Raw genomic sequence first — 13,292 nt, 5'->3', positions numbered from 1 at the left:
TCTTTTTAATGACAGTCATTTCTACAACAGGAAGATGTTTTCATTTGTATTTACTTTTCAGTGCCACGCAATTATGCAGTTTTGCGCTTCAGTAGTGTCTCGGTACTTTGTGTCTCAAAAGAGAATTACAGTACTTAGAACAGGACTGCAATTTGAAGCAGGTGTTGTGTTTTACTGTTATGCAAAATAACAGTAAAATATAATTGAGGGGGGAAATTAAGGAAACAGCTGCAAACTTGGTATGAAAACTGCTACATTATGATTTGTAAGCAGTTCTTATAGATATCTTACATCAGAGAGCAGGGGAAGATTTTAATTTAGTTAGTCCAACTGGCCTGGATGTCTATAGCCAGCGCTTAAAGGACTCATACTTCCCGTGAAGTCAAGAAGAAGAAAGAGAACCCAAAGTGACACTTTGTTTAAAATGCCAGAACACCACGGAGTCATCTCTTGGCAGTACAGTTGCACGCACGTTAGGGACACAGGCAAACACAGGGTGTTATTTAGCTTGCTTTGCTAATATAAAGAAGGCAATGATTTGAGGAGAACGTTGTGGAATTCCTTAGCCCAGCTAGCATATGGAGCACTGCACAAGCCCGGGGTTGTAAAATAATAAAATAAATGGCCTATGGCAGGCCATCTGCCTTTTGCTCGATCTTTAAGGTGTTTCATGCCAAATTTAAATCCAATCTTATCATTCCAAATATTTTTATTTTAGATAGCAGCTAAGATTCCTGGAGCTTAATGGTGCACATGGCAAGTGCAATCTGATGTGGGGCAAAGACAAACGTGCGTGTTAAACCTCGGAGTATGCTTTTCTCCTGCTCTGATCAATCGCAACAGATTCGATGGGGAGATTTGTTTTCCTCAGTCTTTGCCCAACCTGCTATAAAAATAGGCCTCTTCATTTCTGAACCCAGTGCAGCAAATAATATATTGACATTTATAAAAAGAGTCAGAGCTTGCAGAAATTTTTTTTTTAAGTATGAAATCAGCTACAGAGAATTGTGCAGCCCCCAAAAACGAGGTGGCAGCTGTAGTGACTGCTTCCCTTTACTGCTCCATCAGGGCTCGAGGAGGGACGGAATGAATGCATCCAAAGTGGTGGGCCACCCTCGATGTGTTTGACCTTCCCCTCAGTGACTGGAATCCTTTTATAAAGAAATTACACTACATTTAGCAAGAAGGGATTGGCTTGCCGTAAAGTTCTTTGCCCAAGTGGAATGCATATTCCGGCGATAAATACCTAAGTATTTTGGTCTTTGGTATTAAGCTGCTTGTGGAAGAAAAATGTGAGGCTGTAATGTGTGTGTGTGTTATGTGTTGCATTATAATACGTATCTGTTATGAGCATAGCATACTAAGTTTACATTTGTCATAGTGTTAGCTGACTGTTTTAGGCATCAAGCTTTCAAATGACTATATGACACCAACTTTGTAAAGACCAAACATTCCAATTAGCAGGGAAGGTTTGGAAGATTCTCCATTTAGAGCACAAACCATTTATAGCCAGACACCATGGCAACTGTGGATATGCCCCTTCCGTAATTCACGTTAAGTGCCATAATTATAATTAAAGAGGAAATCTTAGTTTGAAAGCCATTGAGATGATTTGCTAGCAGCCAGCAGTGTCATATAGAGTGCTGTAGTGTCCACTCGTAAAGCGCAAACAGGGAAGAGTCCGGAGCTGTGGTATCCACAATGAAATGATACCTATTCACATTTTTCCTGAACCAATTTCACATCCAAGTGTCAAATTTGAGGTCTTTTAGAATGCTTTCTTTTCCTTTGTTCTCATTTTATAATTTTTTCTTTCCAGAAACACAAAGCGGTATTGATGAGTAGATCTTTGGGTTCAGAGGTTGGCTGACACGCACCATGCCTGCTTTCATCCTTTGCTCCGGAAAGTTGTGAATTGCTCATGCCTATAGAGAGGAAGGATGGCACATGGGATTCCTTCTCAAGGCAAAGTTACCATAACGGTGGATGAGTACAGCTCAAACCCCACCCAGGCATTCACACACTACAACATCAACCAGAGCAGATTCCAGCCACCGCATGTACATATGTAAGTATGCTTTAGCAACTTAAGAAAATTAGCATGCGAAAATAAAGTAGAAAAGAAAAGCATTCACTAATGACTTCTACAGGGGAAAATAAAAACTATATCATTTTTAGAACGGACGGGTATTTGTGGTTCCAGATACAGCTCATAAGGAATCTCCTATATGTCTGTACATTTCAAATTTTCAGAGCAGTTTCAACCACAATTTGACATTAGATTTTCAGTCTCTGAAGGATGGTGGAGGGGGTTTCTCATATTTTGTAGATAAGAACAGAGAGGTTAAGGTATTTATATGATGTCACACAGTAATTTCTGGAACTGTCTACTGACCCCCAGTTCAGTTTGCTCTACACTGTATTATTTGCTTCCATTATGAGATATTTCTTAAGACATTTTGTAGGTTTATTTTTCCCCCCTATACTTCACCCCACTACCCCTTTACATTCAGCTGGGAAATAGGCCTAATTGGGCCTAACTGTTCAGTCATTGCTGAATCCATTGTCTTGCCTGTTGCTAGTGGGACGTGTATTGCATGCTGCAGGACTCAGACAATAAAGGGAACAAAGGATTAAGGGACAGTGAGGCAGTTGGTTCCTAAGAATTGTGCTTTTCTCTTACTCCCTAATACTATATAAGTCAGGCTGAGGTTTAAGCTGGGAGCAGAGTAGGGGAGAAATCCCAAGGCAGGATTTTGCAGCACCTGGTTGCCCACCAACTTTTTTCTGACTCTTTTACAGGCTGTGTTGGGCTTTCCACAGAGGGGATAAAAGTGGCCATCTCCCTTGTTTATTCGAGGCCTGGTGCAATTAATGGTCTAATTCTCCATTAGACCTTTCCAATGTCCAACATGAGTCTTTCATAGTAGGGCTAAACCTCTTTGAAAACTGTTGTATAGTCAAGATAGAAAAGGAGGTTAGGGCTCTGTTGGCTGTTTTTGCCAGTCCTGGCAGAACTGAACTTGGGACATGTCTGAGTCACAACTACTTTTTAAAGTAATTGTTTTATTTGGCCATTTAAAAAATTGTAGGCCCCCTTACCCACCCCTACAAACACACACACACATACACACACACACACACACACACACAGCCCTTGGATTTAGAAATGCTGAAACAAAAAGATCTTTCCCTCGACTTCCTGGGTTTTAGGGTAAAAACTAGGTGGCTGCTTTGTAAGTATATATTCTGTCGAACCACTCCATTACCTATGATGGGATTCCTGCAAAATGGCAATGCTAAATCAGCACATTTGAGGCTTGATTTAAAAAATACATACATATAAATTCTAAGAATCCTATACTTTCATTAAATCAGACTGTATTCATGATTATGAAGATTTGCTAATTAACAATTTTAAGAAAAAGTTTTTATTAAAGTGAATAAGATTCCTCTTTGTTATAATGGCTTTTCTGAGCCATGAATATATATTCATTTCAAATATTCTTTTTATTCTTCTGTTTCTATTTCTTTTTTTCTCAAATATGTGATAAATGTGTATAAGTCAGATTTCAGATTACCTTTCACTCTCTTTTGCTCTGGTATGACGTGTTTTGTAGTAAAGAATCATAAAGAACTTGTGGATTCTGCTTCCAGTCAGGCAAAAGAAAGTATATCTTGCCCCAGATTCCTTGGAAAATGACTGATGGAGAGCCTCATCAAAGTCCTGGGGCCTGCAGACATCTGCTCACTTACTCTTGGCTGTAAGATTCCAGTGGTGAACTGTGAATGCACAGAAATAGTTTAGAAATATTACAACCTTAGAAATGATCTGTTTGATCTAGCTATGAAAAATCCAGAAGATCAAATTGTACTTCTTGAAAAGCAGGGTTGCAGTGGCCAACTAGACCACTGGGTAGTCAGCTTACTGGATTCCCTACCTAGGAACAGAGGGCCCTGCATGGCCTAACTCCATCTTGCCTTTTCATCTTTATCACCCAGTGAGAGCTTCCTCCCTAAACCCTCTGCTGCAGCCACACGGGTTAGTTCACTGTCATCTGAGCACACCTTGGACTTTTCATCTCAGTGCCATTGCTGAGATGCTCACGTTTATGTGCTGCTTATCAGATGCCTCAAAGCCAGTCCAGGCCCCTCCACTTTTGTGAAACCTCTTCTCCTGCTTCCAGGCCAAAATGGTCTCGCTTCATACACAAGCCCCCTAGTCACTAGGCAGCTATCGCATACCACCTCCCTTACTATTTTTCCTCTTATGGTGTGCATGTGTCTTATCTTCTCAGCTATGTCACTTGCTTTTTAAAGGTAGGGATTGTGCTTCTGAGCAGGTAACTGACACTCAGAAATACTGATTGATTGATCGATGGATGGATTGATGGACTGGTTTGATGGTGAACAGAAAAGAGAAATGCATGTTTGATGCTTGGAGACTTTCACTGGGAGTTTTCTGTTACCTCTTGAGGTGTTTTATTTGTACAGAGGGGCACGTGGTCAAGATGTTGGGTCGTGTTTCTTGGACTTGGCTTTTGCTTGCTAGAGACGGTGCTGTCGTTTCAGGCCTAGTGTCCCAGCACAACTGACTGGCCAATAAAAGGTGTGCAGACACCTTGTTTGAATGTAATCCTTTATATTTCATGCACACATATGGATACACAAATGACCCTTAGTCTTAGTAGGAACTTAAACCGGCTAGAAAATATCCACACATATAGAGTCTAAGATTTATTTAGTTCTTCTGAAATTTTCATCATGTCATTTCGGAGCTTTGCTCATCTCCTTCAAGATGTTTTTTCTTTTCCACTTGAATAGTTGTTCATTCATTTTACGTGGCTTCTTAAAACGTTTGTTTCCTTTTTTTTGCTTTACACTGGGGAGACAGTTGAGAGGAGTCTCTGAAGACCAGTGACAGCTAGGGATTAGAGTTAAAATCCTGGTCCCTTAGGTGAGCAGTTGTTTTTCTTTCATATAATAACCTGATGGTGGTAGTTGGGTTTTTCTCACCCTAATTAAGGAATAGCTTCCTCCCTGTTTGACTGCTTTAGCCTCAGCTTAGCCTTGTGACCCACCTTGGGCATTTGAGGTTCCCTTCCCCAGGCCTCAGTTTACTCATTGGTACATGTATGGACCAAATGATAGTTAAGGAACTTTTTAGCTCTGACATACTACGATTAAGTTTATAGTTAAGACAAGCTTTCCTGCAGGTTGTTACTGTGGAGGGGACAAAGATAAATAAGATCCAGTCCCAGTCCTCATGTAGCTTGCCACTGATTTCTGAGCTGACATTTTCAGCTGGGCTTTTTTGTTTGTTTGTTTTAATATGTTCTTCTATTTTTGGTTTTACTAACCATGTACACATCTCTTAACAATGCATTGTTTAATGTTGACTATTTTGAATTTATGTGAAAGGAATAATAAAAAGGTAAAATATTATTCATGCTTTCACCCGAAATTATATTTTCAGATTAACTCTTGTATTCCATTTTTGATGATGCATACTAACTATTCTGTCATTTATTTGTCCATCCTTTTGTTAATGGACATTTGGGTTTCCCACAAATAACCTAACCAATTACGGCTATGAACATTTTTGCCGGTGATTTCTAGGGCGTTTTTTTTTTTAGGATGTACATGCAATGGTGGAGTTTCTCGGCCGTAGCGTTTGCACAAGTTCAGTTTATTAGTTATGGTCGAGGTGAAGGCCCCATCCACACGCCTTCCCCCAGCAGTGGCTGGGTCTCTTCCTGCTCCACAGCCTTGAGAGCCCAGGATGAAGGTATTTTCCCAGCTCCTGTGCAGTTAGATGTGGTCATGTGACTAAGTTCTGGACAAAAGGCTGTGAAGGGAAGTGGCAGGTGCAATATCCAAACAGTCTCCCTAAAGGTGAGGGTGTGCACTTGTTCTCCCCTTTTTTCCCTCCTACCAGCTGAAGTACAGGCGGGGAAGGGGGCGTGGGCCACGGGCCATCTGGCTGAGGCCACCTAAGGGATGGGAAGCTGGAATCTGGAAGGAGACTGGCCACTGACTTCAAGGAGAGGCCTGGTACCACTTCCTGCAGAGGTTGTTCATGTGAGAGAAATAGACTTATCTCCTATTCAAGTCACGTTTATTTTTGTTGTTGGTACAACAAAATATAATTTTATAACCCATATTGTACTATTTCACCATTCAGCTGGTTTTGAGAGGTTTACTGGTTGGTCTTGGACTGGGTTTCACCTGTGAGTTCTGACAAGGCTGCCACCAAACCTTCTAAGAACCACTGACCTGGGTCTCTGCCTGTGATGCAAGAAAGCTTTTTTTTTTTTTTAAAGAAAGCAATCCTATATAAACTTGGGAAAGAAAATGAAAGCAGAGCTGGAGTTGGCAGAGAAGGATTTAACCCAAATTTTGTGTGTCCTCATCTTCATATTCTTGAGAATATGATGATTGAAGTGATGATTGAAAACCAGCAATTAACAGGGCTTTATTATCCCACAATCCCTTAAAGTTATAATGTGAAAATTATTTAATATTTTTAATGATGGTGGAAGGAGGTGCTGAAGAAGCCCACACTGGCTTGAAAACAGCATAAAGACTTTGCATATTTGTAATTGCCTGAGGCCTAATAAAATATGAATTTACCTGATCAGTACACTGTCCAACCATCTCAGTTTTAGCATTGAAACTCCCTTGTTACTGGTACTTCTCATTCCCAGGCAAACCGGAATGGTCAGTCACCCTGCTGAAGTTAACTCCTCATTCTTTTTCTTTATGAATTGGCTACTAGGAAGCTCACATCAGATACTGTTTCTAGCTGTAGTCATTAGGCTTGTCTGCACCTTTGTTTGCTAACGCCCTGGAATCCAGTTTACCTAGCTCTTTTTTCTTTTAAAGAAAAAAGTTTTTTGGGAAGTAGTGTGCACAGTGGTTGGCATAACCAGTGGAATTAGATTGTCAGATTTAAAGCCTGGTTGCACCACTTACCAGCTGTGTAGCCAACCATAGATAAATGTCTTAACCTCTCTGTGTTTTCTTTTTCATTCTGGAAATTGTACATGATAAAAATAGTGCCACCTTGAAAGGTTGCTGTGAAGGTTTAAAACAATATTTATTACATGCAAAGTCCTTAGAAGAGTGGTTAGCACAGGGTCTATTTACAATATACGTTAGCTGTTATCATTAATGGTTGTTTTATTGATTGCTTTTTTAAAAAATTTTTGTTCTAGGTTATCTCAAATTCATTTTGAGAATCAGTGGAGTATACATAAATAAATAAATAATCAAGTCACTGGAAATGTGTATCTTGACTTCCTCAAGGAGGAAGGGCTGAGCTCCGGGAAACCTTTTCTAGGTGGGATTTTTAGCTTTTAGGGTTGGCAGGTGCTCTGACTTATCAGTGCCTCTCAAGGCTACTTATTGTTGCCTCTCAAATAGCCTAGCAGTGTCTTACCTTCTTCCAGGTTCTCCAAAGAAAAGGCAGTAAGGAAGGAATCCCACGAACCGCGGGCTGCCTGCTTGTTCTCTGTGGATCACAGTGGTTTGTTGGACCTAGCCCGCTATACCTCCTCTCAGTGTCTTAGGCTCCCCACCTATGGCTGTACCTAAAAAAAGAAGTACATAGAGTGATTGTAATTAACCAGGAAAAAGTGTCAAGGACAGAGCCTGGACTGGGGGATGAGGACAGGTGGCTCATGATGGCTGAGGGTGTGATCTGAAGCCAGAGAGCTGTGTACAAGAACTGATCCTGCCAGTTACTGACTTTGCTGGGTGGTGATGAACAAATTACTGAACCTCAGTCTTCTCGTCTATAAAATGGGCTTAATGACTGTTTAAGGTGTGTGAGCATTACATGCGATGACATGTATGTTGCATGGTGCCTGACAAAAGATAGCACTTGATAAGTAGATGTTATGAGAATATTTATGGTTTTGTCTACCCAACTAGAAAGCGTAAGTGTTTTTCCAAACTGCTTGGCTGTATAATACCTGGCAATTCAACTTGTGTTCTTTGTTGGTGCATTTTGTGGCCTTGGTCAGTGGTGCTTGGGCAGCATTGGTCATTTAAAAATCCTTTGTACCTTTGTAGGTATTTGAGTGATGGTTCTATGCCAAATTCATATAGGATTTTGTTTGTTTGTTTGATCTGATACAGTAGTCTTATGTAGTTTAACAATGTAGTAGAAAGTAAATGTTTTACTTCAGGTCTGTATTAAGTATCTTTAGGTGCAAAATTAAAATTGCAGAATAGTGTTCTAGAAAGTTGTCATTTGGTTAAAAAAAGGTAAAACTGTGGAAGGACAAATACTAACATTACTAATGTTGTCTAAGAAATAAATCTGCAATGAATTTGGAAGCAGGAGTGTTGGGTAAAGAAGTTGTTATTTTATATACCTTTGCACAGTTTGAATTATTTTTAACAACCATGTAATATTTTATAATAAGAATTTTTTTTAAAGAATGATAAAAATCTAATCTGCCTATAAGTCCTTCTGCTTTGCTTGTAAAGACTTGCTCTAATGCAAATCAATCTTTGGGCCTACCTTCCTTGTGTGCCACCTTCTTCTCTTTTTAAGTTACAACCAAGTATAGTTCAAAGGCTGTTAATTTATTCAATATAATTTAACTTTCTCATGTGTGGGAAGATGAGGGAAATATCCAAGATGCTGTCTACTTTTTAGTCCTATAATTGAAGGGCATTTAAAAAAATTGTGTAAAAGTTTGGAAAGCAGAACTAAGAAGTATTCTCAAATGTATTTTTGGAAGCCCACAGTGTATACAGTATGAATAAATGAATAGCTTGCTACCATAGGCTGCTTGCTGGTGTTTCAGATGTGGATTTTGTCTGGGTCACTAATTTGGTCTCTGATCTGTAGGAAGTTGCACCCCTCTGAATTTCAGGTTCCTCACCAGCAATCAGACATGAGGCCCTTTAGACCATCCCATTCTGAGAGTCTGTGATTTCTCCCATTTCTTCTATTTAAAGTAAAAAGCATAAATTCCGTATCATCAGTGACACTGTCTAGGGAAAGCAAAAATTCTAGTGAGACATTGTGGGATGTGCTGGTGGGAAAAGACAGATGACCCCTAACGCTTATGCAGAGGAGGAAGAAACACTGTAAAATTGCACTTTACTAACAAAGTAGAAATTCCTCCTTTGCCCCAGAGCTGGGCTGAATTAGCTGTTTGAAAAAAAAAATCTAAATACACTTTCTCTTGGTAAGCCACTTTGTCATTCTCATTACAAATTTATCACTAAGGCTGCTCATTAGCATGGCAGTAATTTTTTTTTAATGTTTTCAATCTCAAATTCATCTTGGAAATGCCAAATGCCCCTTTTAGTTTGCACTCGTATATAAACACAGGGTATTATTTTCTCCTCTCTTATTTCTTTTTAAAAATAAGTTCTCTTTCCTATATACTCCCTGAGGGTACCCGTCTCATGGTCTCTCTGACAATTCATCTTCATTCAGAGCCAACTTTTTTCTATTCTGTGGATTTCTTTGTTTGCATTTGAGCATTAAAAGGCAAACTAAAATTGGATTTTTTTTTTTGTCCATATGGATTTGTTCTGAGAGTCCCAATTATATGTTACATAACTGGACAGTGTTTTTATTTGATCATTTTTTGGCTACTTGACTTCCTGGAAGGATGAAGAATTATGGCAAATAAAGCAGATCCTATCCATTATGGTAGCCCAGAATTTACTTCAAATTCTGAATTAATTACCCACATTTCTAGAGGTAAAGAAAGATTCACAGAGAACATCTAGCTGTGGTGAATGAACAAGGTATATCTTGAAATTGGAGAACCATCAGATCACTTCTCCTTATGCAACCTGAACCTGTCTCGTGCTCTAAATACAGTTAAAAAACAAAAATGAAAACAAAAACTACTTCCTGGAGACAGTTTGATAAAAATATACAAATGCCAAGGCAAGCTAAAGAGGAGGTAATGCAATAGGGAATCTGTATTTGAGACATATTTAACTTTAACTCTGAGTTTTCAGAGCCTCTAACGTTGTAGATTTTAAGATATAGACACAGAGTTAATGTTTGCTCAAACTACTTCTTGTATAACAAACTCTAAGCAGTTTGAACTATTTTCATAGAGGCAGAGGGCTCACTGAGAATTGGAAGATCAATTCATCTCTTTGGCTTGTTTTTCTTACTTTTCAGTATTTCCTTTGCCCTCTCCTTTCCATGACATTTTTTCCCTCTTAAACCTTCATAGCATACCAGAAACGAGATGTTTCAGTAGCTCTCCTAACGCAGTCTAGGCATTCTTTCAGTATCAGTATGGATAAAATTGCCACACTTTGGCAGACCACAGTGGAGGCCTGTCTTTTTTTTAATGTGAAAAGTTCACTTGGAAGCTTTGTCTATATAGAAACGCTAATTCTGCAGAGAGGAAATTTTGTTGGATTTATTGGTCCTTGCAGTATTTGTGTCTGCATATTTTTGTTCCATTTTGTTTTGAAGTTTTTTTTTTTTTCAATTTCTGTTCCTGAAGAAGGGTAAAATAAGTGCAAAATAAGAAAATGCATTTCTGCAGACTTTACATTTTTCTCTTCTTTACCACAAATCAAGAATAAAATCCCTTCTAGTTGGTTGAAATTTTTATAGTTTTGCTTTAAGTAGTAAAGCTTTTGAAACAGAGAGAGAGAAGGGAGGGAGGGAGGAAGGAAGGAAAGAAGGAAGGAAGGAAGTTAGTTAATATTTCCACTTAATTCAGCAGAAGTAAATTTTAAGTATTTAATATTGTTGAGTTTTAAAATTCTAACGAGCAATAGACCATTCTTTCTCTGTTGGTAGTGGCTTCCTTAAGATATGACTTCAGGCCCCTACCCCACAAACATGGCCTCTCCTCAAAGCCGTTGATTTCTTTCTGCAGACAGTCTTTGAAATCTTCCAGCTCAAAGATTCTATAATTCTTGAATTGGAAAAATATCTTTTCCCATCTTGCTATGGGCTTTTTTGGCATTCATGCTGATTGGCTAAGAAAACTGGTTTACTTGTATTATTTGGTTTTAGGTATTTGGGCCACAGACCAAGTTTTAAACCTTTTACATATTGTACACTTAGTTTAAAATGTGTTTTGAACAAAAACTTAAAACTGAAATCAAGAAAAAAAAAATTAAGTCTCCCACCAGCCAAGCAACCTCAGCATGTTTTCCTAATCTCCTGAAAGATTTAGCCTTTTCCTATGACATCGACATTTTACCAGCTCTATTTCAGTCCTGAGTTTTGGAAAATTTTCTTCCCCATTTTATTTCATTTTGTTTTGTCTTAAGACTTCAAAGATAACCACAGGAGCCTATTCAACTTCATTAAACATTTTTTTAAGTCACAAAAATCCACATCCCTTGCTCTTAGTATCATCGTGTATTTAATACATTCTGTTTTTAAAACCATTCAACTTGTACATCCTTGAGTAAGCAGGGAATATAATGAGAGGCATGTGGTATGGAGAACAAGGGGAGAAATGGGCAGTGTGTGAGGGAAGGAGAGGGAGGGCCTATCCTAGATCAGAGCTCTCTCTTGCAATTACAACGTCCCTGACCTTGACCTTGAGCTTAGTTTGAACCCCAGGAGCCTCCGGAGCCATCCCTAAGAGAGGGTCAGCATCCCTAAACGGCAGTCAGCATGTAGGTAGGACAATTGCACATGGCTTTTTCACTGTCTGCAAAGTGTAGAAGGGTAATTATTTAATTAATCCAGCATTTGAAAGGATCAGATTAGCATTTTTGATACATTGACGTTATTTAATCTCTGAGAAAGAGCAATTTCTAGAGCTCTTTGAGGTCATTCAAAACTTCAGGTTCATATTTTAGTATTTAGAACAAATCCATTTGACTAAAAGTGAACTCTGAACTGGCTTTTGGGAAATGCAAGAATATCTGAAATTGTGATTTCCCAGGGTTTGCCATCTGTTGGTATCTAGGAGACTTTCCATATGCTGTGCTCAGACTCTTACTTTTCAGGTTAACTTGTTTTCACTTTGTTCTTTCTTAGCACCCCTATTTGGGGCACAGCTGTCAGCCCTGGACCCTGTTTAGGATTCCACAAAATTAAAGAAAAGAGAACCGGGAGGGAAGGAGCAGTCAGACAAGGAGGTGTTAACTCCTAAAGGATATTAATTCCTAACTCTTCCGTGATGCAGTTCACAGAAGAGTCTCATGGTTTCCCCATGTGAAATAAATGCTCAGAGTATCCTGTTCGGTTGGGTTGCCGGAGCCCTGTTCTGCCCCAGCTCCCGCCGACACCCTTAGAGCCCCGCGGGGAAGTGGCAGCCCGCGGGAGGTTGTTTGCCCCCCGCCGTGCCCGCAGGCGGGGGTGCCGCGTCTGCTTTGCATCTCTGCGCCTGCACCCCGCGACGTGAAGGGCCCTCGGCACGCTCCGCTGTTTATCTTGGAATTTGATACCATCATCTTGGCAACCTAACTGGGACCTTTACTACTCAGATTGTTTGTCATTTGTTGTTAATTATCTGTTACCATAAATTCTGCACTTTGAGAAAAAAAAAAGGGAATGTTTTGAAATATTTCTTCCAACTTGTAAGCGAAGCTTCATTTTCTGAGGGCAAGAGAGAAAAACGGAGCCCTGTTGGGAACCGGTTTCAGGGAAATCCAGTGTCCTGGTCTTGCAGACAGGCTTCAGTAAGAGTCCCTTTAATGCAGCCGGGGTTGGCACTGGACGAACCCTTGCAGTTTAGCGATGGTCTGTATCAGTGAGAGGAACCCCTGCTTGAAGAAAGAATAATCTTAAGTAACATTAGGGTTTTGCTTTTATTGCATCCTCTTTGTGCCGTAATTATTGTGTGTGTTGTGGTGGGGGTGGGCAGGGGAGGGGGTCCTTCCTGCAGTCAGTTCCTCCTTTTAAAAGGTTGTTAAGACAGAGCAGTCCAGAGTGAAAAGTAGCTTCTGCTTACCTGCCTTTATGAGGTGTTTATTTTGTCAAGTGCAGAATCAAAACGAGCTCTCTGGTCATTAGTGGATTTTACTCACGCTCCCACACTCTGCAGGGAAGGTTGTGTCACATTATAAACAGACTCCCCTGTTTTGCGCCATGCGGTTTTCCGGGCTACAGAAGCCACTATCTGACTATCTTAATAAAGTGGAAAACAAAAAAACCATGAGAGAGGGAGAGAGAGAGAGAGGAGGATGAATGCATGTATTTTGGAGGGGAGAGTGCTGGAGTGGATGGTTGTTACTAAACAGAAATCTAGGCACGTTTAGAAATATAAGGGATGGGGCCATTCGAAAATTCTAGAAAAATAATGTATATACAGATTTCAGTCTGCCCC

The 13,292-nt window shown here is 39.8% G+C and overlaps 1 protein-coding gene across 4 annotated transcripts in view; it reads left to right on the top strand.

Moving 5' to 3' along the window:
* The window catches only part of MPPED2 (metallophosphoesterase domain containing 2), a 166,871-nt gene that overhangs the window by 3,857 nt on the left and 149,722 nt on the right, over positions 1–13,292 (top strand). For all 4 annotated transcript variants that reach the window (XR_013156883.1, XM_077114281.1, XM_077114283.1 and 1 more), the window contains exon 2: positions 1,820–2,068. Coding sequence is in view for 3 of the 4 variants with exons in the window: in XM_077114281.1 (XP_076970396.1) it covers positions 1,941–2,068 (128 nt within the window). In the remaining variant the exon portion in view is untranslated. The remainder of the gene's footprint in view (positions 1–1,819; positions 2,069–13,292) is intronic.

This window comes from Tamandua tetradactyla, chromosome 8, assembly GCF_023851605.1.
Source record: "Tamandua tetradactyla isolate mTamTet1 chromosome 8, mTamTet1.pri, whole genome shotgun sequence".
NCBI classification, from domain to species: Eukaryota; Metazoa; Chordata; class Mammalia; order Pilosa; family Myrmecophagidae; genus Tamandua; species Tamandua tetradactyla.
Note: the sequence above shows the minus strand (reverse complement) of the source record. Positions and strands in the feature narration are given on the sequence as shown.